We start from the raw sequence: 13,495 nt of genomic DNA, 5'->3' as shown, positions 1-13,495 counted from the left end.
TAGTTTCGTTGATTTGTTCTATTGTTTTTTTGGTTTCTATTTCATTGATTTCTGCTCTGATCTTTATGATTTCTCTTCTCCTGCTGGGCTTAGGGTTTCTTTCTTGTTCCTTCTCCAGCTCCTTTAGGTGTAGGGTTAGGTTGTGTACCTGAGACCTTTCTTGTTTCTTGAGAAAGGCTTGTACCGCTATATATTTTCCTCTCAGGACTGCCTTTGTTGTGTCCCACAGATTTTGAACCGTTGTATTTTCATTATCATTTGTTTCCATGATTTTTTTCAATTCTTCTTTAATTTCCCGGTTGACCCATTCATTCTTTAGAAGGATACTGTTTAGTCTCCATGTATTTGGGTTCTTTCCAAACTTCCTTTTGTGGTTGAGTTCTAGCTTTAGAGCATTGTGGTCTGAAAATATGCAGGGAATGATCCCAATCTTTTGATACCGGTTGAGTCCTGATTTAGGACCGAGGATGTGATCTATTCTGGAGAATGTACCATGTGCACTAGAGAAGAATGTGTATTCTGTTGCTTTGGGATGAAATATTCTGAATATATCTGTGATGTCCATCTGGTCCAGTGTGTCATTTAAGGCCTTTATTTCCTTGCTGATCTTTTGCTTGGATGACCTGTCCATTTCAGTGAGGGGAATATTAAAGTCCCCTACTATTATTGTATTGTTGTTTATGTGTTTCTTTGATTTTGTTATTAATTGGTTTATATAGTTGGCTGCTCCCACGTTGGGGGCATAGATATTTAAAATTGTTAAATCTTCTTGTTGGACAGACCCTTTGAGTATGATATAGTGTCCTTCCTCATCTCTTATTACAGTCTTTGGCTTAAAATCTAATTGATCTGATATAAGGATTGCCACTCCTGCTTTCTTCTGATGTCCATTAGCATGGTAAATTCTTTTCCACCCCCTCACTTTAAATCTGGAGGTGTCTTCGGGCTTAAAATGTGTTTCTTGGAGGCAACATATAGATGGGTTTTGTTTTTTTATCCATTCTGATACCCTGTGTCTTTTGACAGGGGCATTTAGCCCATTCACATTCAGGGTAACTATTGAGAGATATGAATTTAGTGCCATTGTATTGCCTGTAAGGTGACTGTTACTGTATATGGTCTCTGTTCCTTTCTGATCTACCACTTGTAGGCTCTCTCTTTGCTTAGAGGACCCCTTTCAATATTTCCTGTAGAGCTGGTTTGGTATTTGCAAATTCTTTCAGTTGTTGTTTGTCCTGGAAGCTTTTAATCTCTCCTTCTATTTTCAATGATAGCCTAGCTGGATATAGTATTCTTGGCTGCATGTTTTTCTCATTTAGTGCTCTGAAAATATCATGCCAGCTCTTTCTGGCCTGCCAGGTCTCTGTGGATAAGTCAGCTGCCAATCTAATATTTTTACCATTGTATGTTACAGACTTCTTTTCCCGGGCTGCTTTCAGGATTTTCTCTTTGTCATTGAGACTTGTAAATTTTACTATTATGTGACGGGGTGTGGGCCTATTCTTATTTATTTTGAGGGGCATTCTCTGAACCTCCTGAATTTTGATGCTTGTTCCCTTTGCCATATTGGGGAAATTCTCCCCAATAATTCTCTCCAGTATACCTTCTGCTCCCCTCTCACTTTCTTCTTCTTCTGGAATCCCAATTATTCTAATGTTGTTTCGTCTTATGGTGTCACTTATTTCTCGAATTCTCCCCTCGTGGTCCTGTAGCTGTTTGTCCCTCTTTTGATCAGCTTCTTTATTCTCTGTCATTTGGTCTTCTATATCACTAATTCTTTCTTCTGCCTCATTTATCCTAGCAGTGAGAGCCTCCATTTTTGATTGCACCTCATTAATAGCTTTTTTGATTTCAACTTGGTTAGATTTTAGTTCTTTTATTTCTCCAGAAAGGGCTTTTATATCTCTCGAGAGGGTTTCTCTAATATCTTCCATGCCTTTTTCGAGCCCGGCTAGAACCTTGAGAATTGTCATTCTGAACTCTAGATCTGACATATTACCGATGTCTGTATTGATTAGGTCCCTAGCCTTCGGTACTGCCTCTTGTTCTTTTTTTTGTGGTGAATTTTTACGTCTTGTCATTTTGTCCAGATAAGAGTAAATGAAGGGGCAAGTAAAATACTAAAAGGGTGGCAACAACCCCAGGAAAATATGCTTTAGCCAAATTAGAAGAGATCCAAAATCGTGAGTGGGGAGAAAGGGGATAAAAAGAGGTTCAAAAAGGAAGAAAGAAAAAAGAAAAAAAAAAAAAAAAAAAAAAAAAAAGAAAAGAATTTTTTTTTAAAAAAGAAAACACCTAAGAAAAATGTAAAAAAATATATATATATATTAGATAAACTAGTAAAAAATCGTTAAAAAAGAAAAAGGTAACAGTTAAAAAAAAAAAAATTTTACCCGAAGGCGAGAAAAAAAAAAAAAAAAAAATGAAAAAGAAAAAATTAAATTAACTGCAAGACTAAAAAAAATCACAGGAAAAAAGCCATGAGTTCCGTGCTTGGCTTTCTCCTCCTCTGGAATTCTGCTGCTCTCCTTGGTATTGAAACCGCACTCCTTGGTAGGTGAGCTTGGTCTCGGCTGGATTTCTTGTTGATCTTCTGGGGGAGGGGCCTGTTGTAGTGATTTTCAAGTGTCTTTGCCCCAGGCGGAATTACACCGCCCTTACCCGGGGCCGGGGTGAGTAATCCGCTCGGGTTTGCTTTCAGGAGCTTTTGTTCCCTGAGCGCTTTCCGTAGAGTTCCAGAGGACGGGAATACAAATGGCGGCCTCCTGGTCTCCGGCCCGGAGGAGCCGAGAGCCCAGGGCCCCACTCCTCAGTGCGCCCTCAGAGAACCGCGCCCAGTTACTCCCGTCTGCCTGACCTCCGGCCGCGCTCCGAGCTCACCGAGCCTGCGACCGGTTCAAGGTAACACGGAGCTGCGAGCTTACTGTCGGCTCTGTCTCTGTAGCCGGCTTTCCCGTTCCAATACCCGCAAGCTCTGCGACACTCAGACACCCCCGATCCTTCTGTGACCCTGCGGGACCTGAGGCCACGCTGACCCCGCGTGGGCTTCGCTCCGGTTTAGCCTCTGGAGCGATGTCCCTCCGCGGAGCAGACTTTTAAAAGTCCTGATTTTGTGCGCGGTTGCTCCGCCGCTTGCCGGGAGCCGGCCCCTCCCCCCGGGGTCTATCTTCCCGTCGCTTTGGATTCACTTCTCCGCCGGTCCTACCTTTCAGAAAGTGGTTGTTTTTCTGTTTCCAGAATTGCTGTTCTTCTTCTCTTCGATCTGCCGATGGATTTTCAGGTGTTTGCAATCTTTAGATAAGCTATCTAGCTGATCTCCGGCTAGCTGAAGCAGTCTCCTTTGGAGACATATCTTGAAAGAAGTTGCTGTGGCTGATATCAAAGAGGTTACTTCCTATGTTCTCATCTAGGATTCTGATGGATTCCTGTCTCACACTGAGGTCTTTTATCCATTTCGAGTTTATTTTTGTTTACAGTGTAAGAGAATGGTTGAGTTTCATTCTTCTACATATAGCTGTCTAATTTTCCCAGCACCATTTATTGAAGAGACTGTCTTTTTTCCACTGTGTATTTTTTCCTACTTTGTCGAAGATTATTTGACCATGGAGTTGAGGGTCCATATCTGGGCTCTCTACTCTGTTCCACTAGTCTGTGTGTCTGTTTTTATGCCAGTACCATGCTGTCTTGGTGATCACGGCTTTGTAGTAAAGCTTGAAATCAGGTAACGTGATGCCCCCAGTTTTCTTTTTCTTTTTCTTTTAGCAATTCGGGGTTTCTTCTGATTCCATACAAATTTTAGGATTATTTGCTCCAGCTCTTTGAAAAATACCAGTGGAATTTTGACTCCTACATACTTTATTGCAGGTACCATTATAAATGTGATGGTGTAATCTATTACAGTAGATAATTTGATATCTGGTAGATAATTTGATATCTCCGTCTAATACGTGTCCTCTATAATACCCACCACCATGCTCACCCATCCCCTCACCCTGCCCCCTTCCAAAACCCTCAGTTTGTTTCTCCACAGTCTCTCATGCTTCATCTCCCCCTCCAATTTCCCCTGATTCATTTTTCCTTTCCTTCTCCTAATGTCCTCCTGTTATTCCTTATGAAGTAAACCTTTTAGTATTATATAGTGACCTCTAAAGCCTAATACACCTACCAACTACTGTATAATCACAAAACCACATATTTTATATTACATAATTTTATATTTGTTCTACTTTAAATATTTTAAATTTCCACTATGACCTGTTCTTTGACCCATGAGTTTTGAATATGTCTTTAATTTCCAAATGTATGTTTTATCTATTTTTGGTTGACTTCCAACTTATGTCAGAGGCCACAGTCAGTATTATAAAGATTATTTGAAGGGTGCCTGGGTGGCTCAGTGGGTTATGCCTCTGCCTTCAGCCCAGGTCATGATCTCAGGGTTCTGGGGTCAAGCCCCTCATTGGGCTCTCTGCTCAGTGGGGAGCCTGCTTCCCCCTATCCCTCTGCCTGCCTCTCTGCCTACTTGTGAACTCTCTCTCTGTCAAATAAATAAATAAAGTCTTTTAAAAAAAAAGATTATTTGAAACTGGTTGAGATATATTTTAATTTGGTATATGGTAAATTTTTATAAATGGTCCATGTAAGCTTGAAAAGAATGTATATTCTCTAACTTTTGGATGCAAGTTCTATAGATATGTCTGTTCTATCTATCTGGCTAATTTTTTTATAATTTCTATACTCTATATACTATTGTCTATTCTTTTAATAAAAGATATCTTTTTAAATGGTCCACTATCATAGTGAATTTATTAATTCCTTCCTGTAATTATGTCCAATACTGATTTATATATTCTAATGCTTATAAGTTTAGAATTTTATATCTTCCCTGTAAACTAAAACTTTGTTTTTTTTTTATCTTTTTCAGTGTTCCAAGATTCATTGTTTATACACCACACTCAGTGCTCTGTCTAATACATGTCCTCCATAATACCCACCACCAGGCTCACCCATCCCCTCACCCTGCCCCCTTCTAAGACCCTCAGTTTGTTTCTCCACAGTCTCTCATGCTTCATCTCCCCCTCCAATTTCCCCTGATTCGTTTTTCCTTTCCTTCTCCTAATGTCCTCCATGTTATTCCTTATGAAGTAAACCTTTTAGTATTATATAGTGACCTCTAAAGCCTAATACCTTTATGCTTTTAAGCCTTTTTGTCTGATATTACTATACTACATTAGTTCTCTTCTGTTAGTGTTGTTCTGTGTATTTTAACTCTTTTACTTTAAAACATCAATGGAAGGGACATCTGGGTGGCTCAGATGGTTAGGTGTCTGCCTTCAGCTCAGGTCATGATCACAGGGTCCTGAGATCAAGTCCTGCATTGGGCTCGTTGCTTAGCCAGGAGCTGCTTCTCCCTCTGCCTTCCACTCCCCCTGCTTGTGCTCTCTCTCTCTCTCCCTCTCTCTGACAAATAAATAAGCAAAATCTTTAAAAAAACCCTAAATCTTAAAAAAAAAAAATCAAGGGAAAATGTCCTCCAAAGCCTTCTTCTCATTAAACTACAGAAATAAGCAATAAATAGAATGAGTTCTACAGAGTTGGCCTAGTCCTAAAAACTAGTTTATCAACAATAATTGGTAAAACAAATCCCTAAACATTAATTTCAGGAGAATCAAAAAGGAATGTGAAGATTGTGAATGAAATGGGATGGAGGAAAAGAAAGAGAATAGTACTATTACAATAGTACTATTACAATCCCTCTCATCTCCAACAAGACATGTTTAAAAAGCTATTTTCTTCAAACTCACCCATGAAGAAAAAGTGATGTTACCTAGGGAAGAATTCCTACCATAATTTAAACCTGAGACATATTTCAAGTCACACTTCAAAATCAACTTGATTACATTTATCCAAGAAGCAAACTGTTTTATATGTCTGCAATTCAAATTAAAGTCTCACTTAGGACTCTAATAGGTCTTTGATTGAGTGAAATGTGATTTGGCTAACAACGCTAAGAAGGCACAAGGAGAAATATACCAAATTACCAAGATGTCAGGTCTTTTTTGGAGATTGCTCACCGAATCAAATTAATGTCAAATTAAAGAAAGGGCCAGATAACTTTTTCTAAAGAATGTAAGTTAGCTTTCCTGCACTGCATATACCAAGGACATATGAGGACAAAGTGAAAGCAGTAATACGAGGAGATAGGAGCTTGGTTTCTAGTCTCTGATGTGATTGAAAAGCTGTATCACAGACAAATCACTTCAGCTCTCTGAGACTTAGTTTCTTCACCTCTAAAATGAGTGTTGGAATAAAAATGTCTTGACCTATCTTCCAAATCTAATAATCTATAAGTCTGAATCTAGATAATTCTAGGGATAGCATCATAATTGAAAGGGCATCAAGGGGCTATAACATAAAATTAATTCATGAAATGTTAAGAAAAGCAAATTCTGATAAAATCAGCTGGTTTTCCCAGCATGTTACTCTAAAAACCATCCAGAGATGTTCTCTAAGATACTCTTTTCCGAAAGGAAAGTTTAAAGCATATCAAAATTCATCCTTGATAGGTCAAGCCATAAAATTAAGGGGAAAACAAACGATGAAATGTATTTAGTTCTAGAAGGGAGTCAAATATGGTTATAAAAAGGATCTACCCAGGACGTTCTATGAAAGTGCTCACTTTGGAATTATCTCTCCTTCAGGTACAAAATCATTCTGATCAGAGAAAAGTATCAAAGTGGGTCTGAGAACCCAGCAGAGCATTAAGAACTAGAGACCGCCAGCCAGAGATGTGATGATAGTAGGTGGCCTCGATGCAGCCATTTTACCTGTCAAAGAAGAATGCATAGATTCCTCTATGAGAGAACAACCAAACCACAGTGCTGTTTTTCAAAGCAGCATGACTGTGAGTCCTAGGTGGAGAGGGCAGCCAAACTGGGGAGCAGGTGAAGCAGTGTCTGTTCTTGGTACTTACTTTGATCTCTAATAATGCTGGAACTTATAGAATGTGAGTCTGAGGACAGCAACACGATGGCAGTCCCAAAGCTCCAGTAGATAAGAGAAAAAAATGCAAACCACTGACATGATGAAAATGCATTCTCTTTTTGTGCTCTGATCCTGGCGTTATCTCCACAAGGAAGAAGACATGTGTAAAGGTGAGAGTGTTTGTCCCAGATTTTTCCCAATCCTCTACCTTTCCACAGTTTGGAGACACAGCACCATGCTGTCTCTAACTTTTAAGAATCCCATCAATCAATACATCTAAGGGTGCTTCATATTTTATATGAAATTCATTTTGTAACTCTATTAGTAGCACAAAATGAAATCCATGCCAAAATAAGTAAAATTTCCAGAAGAGTATCAAAAGCTTTCTTTAGAGTTGCAAAGAGTTTTACTCCTTCAAATTACTATTTTGGTCATCTTCAACATCAGAGTGGCAGAGAATGAAAATTATTGTGCTAAGGAGAGCAAAATACACCACTATGCCTTAGAAAGCTTACTCTGTGATTAGATAGTAGCCACAATCATTTAGCAGACATCCCTCTTCTAGTTTTACCTTATGAGTCACTGATTTAGATGTCTTTTTCTCACTTGATGAAGGTGAAGTCTCCCGGGAAATCATGTCTTCCAAATCAGAGTCATTTCCCTTCTTATTTTTTCCTGAAAAAAGAGAAGGAAAGAATTGATCAAATGCAAAGGGCTACTACACAGAGAAAGGTTGTGTCTTAATGAGAAAACCCAAACTACACAAGGGGAATGTTTGTCTATTTTTCCTATTGTACAGTCATCTCATCTTTATCTCCTGTTTTAATCACTTTTCTCCCTGCTTTAAATAAATAACATAGCAAACATGATCCTTCTTCTAGGATCATCCTCAGAAGGTTAATTTTTGAGCAGTCCCTTTGTTCCTACTTCTGTATTATTCTTCAGGTAAATCCTAAATATGCACAATTTCCAGAACCTATGCATTGGGTATCACAGAAGATCATTCTTCTGTCTTTCAGGGTCTACTTCTTAGATGAGGAACAGTGTGGGTCCATATCTGGGCTCTGTACTCTGTTCTACTGGTCTATGTGTCTGTTTTTATGCCAATGCCATGCTGTCTTGGTGACCACAGCTTTGTAGTAAAGCTTGAAATCAGGTAACGTGATGCCCCCAGTTTTATTTTTGTTTTTCAACATTTCCTTAGCTATTCGGGGTCTCTTCTGATTCCATACAAATTTCTGGATTATTTGCTCCAGCTCTTAGAAGAATACTGGTGGAATTTTGATCGGAATGGCATTAAAAGTATAGATTGCTCTAGGCAGTATAGACATTTTAACAATGCTTATTCTTCCTATCCAAGAGCATGGAATGGTCTTCCATCTTTTTGTGTCTTCTTCAATTTCCTTCATGAGTGTTCTGCAGTTCCTCGAGTACAGATCCTTTACCTCTTTGGTTAGGTTTATTCCCAGGTATCTTATGGTTCTTGGTGCTATAGTAAATGGAATCGATTCTCTAATTTCCCTTTCTGTATTTTCATTGTTAGTGTATAAGAAAGCCACTGATTTCTGCACATTGACTTTGTATCCTGCCACGTTGCTGAATTGCTGTAGAAGTTCTAGTAGTTTGGGGGTAGAATCTTTTGGGTTTTCCATATAAAGAATCATGTCATCTGCGAAGAGAGAGAGTTTGACTTCTTCATTGTCAATTTGGATACATTTTATTTCTCTTTGTTGTCTGATTGCTGTTGCTAGGACTTCTAATACTATGTTGAACAATAATGGTGAGAGTGGGCATCCTTGTAGTGTTCCTGATCTCAATGGGAAGGCTGCAAGCTTTTTCCCATTGAGGATGATATTTGCTGTGGGTCTTTCATAGATTTTATGAAGTTCAGGAATGTTCCCTCTATCCCTATACTTTGAAGTGTTTTAATCAGGAAGGGATGCTGGATTTTGTCAAATGCTTTTTCTGCATCAATTGAGAGGGCCATGTGGTTCTTTTCTCTTCTCTTATTAATTTGTTCTATCACACTGATTGATTTGCGAATGTTGAACCATGCTTGTAGCCCAGAGATGAATCCCACCTGGTCATGGTGGATAATCTTTTTGATGTGCTGTTGGATCCTGTTTGCTAGGATCTTGTTGAGAATCTTAGCATCCATATTCATCAGTGATATTGGTCTGAAATTCTCCTTTTTGGTAGGGTCTTTGCCTGGTTTGGGGATCAGGGTAATGCTGGCTTCATAGAAAGAGTCTGGAAGTTTTCCTTCTGCTTCAATTTTTTGAAACAGCTTCAGGAAAATAGGTGCTATTTATTCTTTGAAAGTTTGGTAGAATTCCCCAGGGAATCCATCAGGTCCTGGGCTCTTGTTTTTTGGGAGGTTTTTGATCACTGCTTCAATCTTGTTACTAGATATCGGTCTATTCGGGTTGTCAGTTTCTTCCTGGTTTAATTTTGGGAGTTTATAGTTTTCCAGGAATGCATCCATTTCATCTAGTTTGCTTAGCTTATTGGCATATAACTGTTGATAATAACTTCTGATGATTGTTTCTACTTCCTTGGTGTTAGTTGTGATCTCTCCCTTTTTATTCATAATTTTATTAATTTGGGCTTTCTCTCTTTTCTTTTGGATTAGTGTGGCCAATGGTTTATTGATCTTATTCTTTGAAAAAGCCAGCTTCTAGTTTCATTGATATGTTCTACTGTATCTCTGGTTATAACCTCATTGATCTATGCTCTAATCTTGATTATTTCCCTTCTTATGTGTGGAGTTGGTTTGATTTGTTGTTGATTCTCCAGTTCTTTAAGGTGTAGAGACGTTGGTGTATTCTGGATTTTTCAATTTTTTTGAGGGAGGCTTGGATGGCTATGTATTTCCCACTTAGGACCACCTTTGCTGTATCCCATAGGTTTGGACCTAAGTGTCTTCATTCTCATTGGTTTCCATGAATTGTTTAAGTTCTTCTTTGATCTCCTGGTTGATGCAAGCATTCTTTTTTTTTTTTTCTTTTTTTTACTATGATCAAGTGGGATTTATTCCAGGAATGCAATGATGGTTCACAGGTGCACATGGACCAAAGCGATACAGCATATTAACAAAATAAAGAATAAAAATGATGTGATCATCTTTTTTTCCTCCCAGATTATTATTTTTTAATTTTATTTATTTTTTATTTTTTTAATTTATTTTTTATTTATTTTCAGCATAACAGTCTTCATTATTTTTGCACCACACCCAGTGCTCCATGCAATCTGTGCCCTCTATAATACCCATCACCTGGTACCCCAACCTCCCACCCCCTGCCACTTCAAAACCCTCAGATTGTTTTTCAGAGCCCATAGTCTCTCATGGTTCACCTCCCCCTTCCAATTTCCCCCAACTCTCTTCTCCTCTCTAACTCCCCATGTCCTCCATGCTATTGGTTATGCTCCAAAAATAAGTGAAACCATTGGTCTTTAGCTCCCAGGTGTTTGAGTTCCTTCCAAACTTTTCCTTGTGATTGAGCTCCAGTTTCAAAGCACTGTGATCTGAGGTTATGCAGGGAATAATCTCAGTCTTTTGGTATCAGTTGAGTCCTGATTTGTGACCCAGTATTGGTCTATTCTTGAGAAGGTTCCATGTGCACTTGAGAAGAATGAGTGTTCTGTTGTTTTAGGGTGGAATGTTCTGTATATATCTATGAGGTACATCTGATCTAATGTTTCATTCAATGCTCTTGTTTCTTTATTGATTTTCTGCTTCGATGATCTATTTCTGAGAGAGGCATGTTAAGATCTCCTACTATTAATGTATTCATATCAATATGACTCTTTATCTTGATTAACAGTTGTCTTGTGTAATTGGCTGCTCCCATAGTGGGGGCATAGATATTTACAATTGTTAGATCATCTTGGTGGATAGTCCGTTTAAGAATTATGTAGTGTCCTGGGGCACCTGGGTGGCTCAGTGGGTTAAGAATTATGTAGTGTCCTTTTGTATCTCTGACTACAGTCTTTAGTTTAAAATCTAATTTATCTGATATGAGAATCGCTACCCCAGCCTTCTTTTGAGGTCCATTGGCATGAAAGATGCTTCTCCATCCCTTCACTTTCAGTCTGGGTGTATCTTTAGGTTCAAAATGGATCTCTTGTAGACAACATATGGATGGGTCCTGTCGTTTTACCCAATCTGCAACCCTGTGTCATTTTATGGGCACATTTAGGCCATTCACATTGAGAGTGATTATTGATTGATACGTTTTGACTGACATCGTGTTACGTTTGAAGTCTTTCTGTAGATTGTCTCTATAGTTCTGTTCAATGCTATTCTTAGGATTTTTCCTCTTTGATAGAACCCCCCTTAATATTTCCTGCAGTGTCAGCTTGGATAAAAGACCTCAACATGAGACAGGAATCCATCAATATCAGCCACAGCAACTTCTTTCAAGATATGTCTCCAAAGGCAAAGGAAACAAAAGCGAAGATGAACTTTTGGGACTTCATCAAGATCAAAAGCTTCTGCACAGCAAAGGAAACAGTCAACAAAACAAAGAGGCAACCCACGGAATGGGAGAAGATACTTGTAAATGACAGTACAGACAAAAGGTTGATATCCAGGATCTATAAAGAACTCCTCAAACTCAACACACACAAAACAGACAATCATATAAAAAAAATGGGAAGAAGATATGAACAGACACTCCTCCAATGAAGACATACAAATGGCTATCAGACACATGAAAAAATATTCATCATCACTAGCCATCAGGGAGATTCAAATTAAAACCACATTGAGATACCACCTTACACCAGTTAGAATGGCCAAAATTAGCAAGACAGGAAACAACATGTGTTGGAGAGGATGTGGAGAAAGGGGAACTTTCTTACACTGCTGGTGGGAATGCAAGTTGGTGCAGCCACTTTGGAAAACAGTATGGAGATTCCTCAAGAAATTAAGAATAGAGCTTCCCTATGACCCTACAATTGCACTACTGGGTATTTACCCCAAAGATACAGATGTAGTGAAAAGAAGGGCCATCTGTACCCCAATGTTTATAGCAGCAATGGCCATGGTCACTAAACTGTGGAAAGAACCAAGATGCCCTTCAATGGACGAGTGGATAAGGAAGATGTGATCCATATACACTATGGAATATTATGCCTCCATCAGAAAGGAGGAATACCCAACTTTTGTATCAACATGGACGGGACTGGAAGAGATTATGCTGAGTGAAATAAGTCAAGCAGAGAGAGTCAATCATCATATGGTTTCCCTTATTTGTGGAGTATAACAAATAGCATGGAGGACAAGGGGAGATGGAGAGGAGAAGGGAGTTGAGGGAAATTGGAAGGGGAGGTGAACCATGAAAGACTATGGACTCTGTAAAACAATCTGAGGGTTTTGAAGGGGCGGGGGGTGGAAGGTTGGGGGAACCAGGTTGTGGGTATTATGGAGGGCACGTATGGCAGTGAGTATTGGTTGTGGTGCAAAAACAATGAATGCTGTTACACTGAAAAGAAATATAAAAATTAATCCATTAATTTAAAAAGAATGGTGTGTTACATAAGTCTCACTTTAACTTCTTGAATTTTTAATAATAAATTAGCAATGTGTTGATGTATACAGAAATTCATTTCAAGCTTTATTGAAGAATATAATATGAATTCTCCGTAGGAAAGCCATTGCTGTTTTATTATAGGATCATTACCCTATTACTTTAACTGCACAGACTATTTCATATAGAAGCCAAAGGAGATATTTTTCTCTGATCTTAAAACTGAGCATTCAAAGTACTGTTTCTTATATCATGGCAGCCCTCAATATTATGATTTAGAAATTTTGTGACATGGTATGTTAACAATACAATATAGTTATAGTATGTCAACAATACAAATATAGTAAAAAAAAAATAGTAAACATATACTTTGGAAGTAAAACTGGTCATTCACTAATGTGTTAAAAAAGACAATAATTGTGAACTATTATAATATAAGTTAATTTTATATGTACATATTATGAAATATCAATGAAAACCCAATATATCAAAACTAACGTGAAAGTTAGCTAAAGCAGTGTTTAAAGCAGAAATGTATAGTTTTAAATACATTTATAACAAAAGCAGAAAAATATGGACAAAAATGAGTTTTATAGTCAATCATAAAGTCCAAGTAAAATTGAGGTAACCCCCCCAAAAGTAGAAAGACATCATAAAGAAATACATCTTATAGAAAATAATTTAAAACAACAGATCAACAAAATCAAAGACTAGTTCTTTGACAAAAGACTTAAAAATACACAAACATCTTTCACTAACCAATTTACTTAATACTAAGAAGGGAAAAGGGCACAGCCACAGACCCAACTATCATTTTTAGAAGTACCATTAGACAAATTTGATGAAATGGAAACTTCTTCAGAGAATTGTAAATCATCTGAATCTACCTAAGAATATTTAGAAAGCATGAATAGTATAACAAGCACTTAAAAATTTAAACCAATAACTTAAAATCTCATCCCCAGGAGGTAACAGACATGGGC

The 13,495-nt window shown here is 38.1% G+C and overlaps 1 protein-coding gene across 2 annotated transcripts in view; it reads right to left on the bottom strand.

Moving 5' to 3' along the window:
* PTPN20 (protein tyrosine phosphatase non-receptor type 20) overlaps positions 1-13,495 on the bottom strand; it is a 115,475-nt gene that overhangs the window by 63,821 nt on the left and 38,159 nt on the right. For both annotated transcript variants that reach the window (XM_059169670.1, XM_059169671.1), the window contains one exon: positions 7,553-7,656. In XM_059169670.1, the coding sequence (XP_059025653.1) occupies positions 7,553-7,656 (104 nt within the window). Of the gene's footprint in view, positions 1-7,552; positions 7,657-13,495 lie in introns of those variants that run through there.

The sequence above is a fragment of the Mustela lutreola genome, chromosome 4, assembly GCF_030435805.1.
Source record: "Mustela lutreola isolate mMusLut2 chromosome 4, mMusLut2.pri, whole genome shotgun sequence".
Lineage (NCBI taxonomy): Eukaryota > Metazoa > Chordata > Mammalia > Carnivora > Mustelidae > Mustela > Mustela lutreola.
This window is presented reverse-complemented; position numbering and strand designations above follow the sequence as displayed.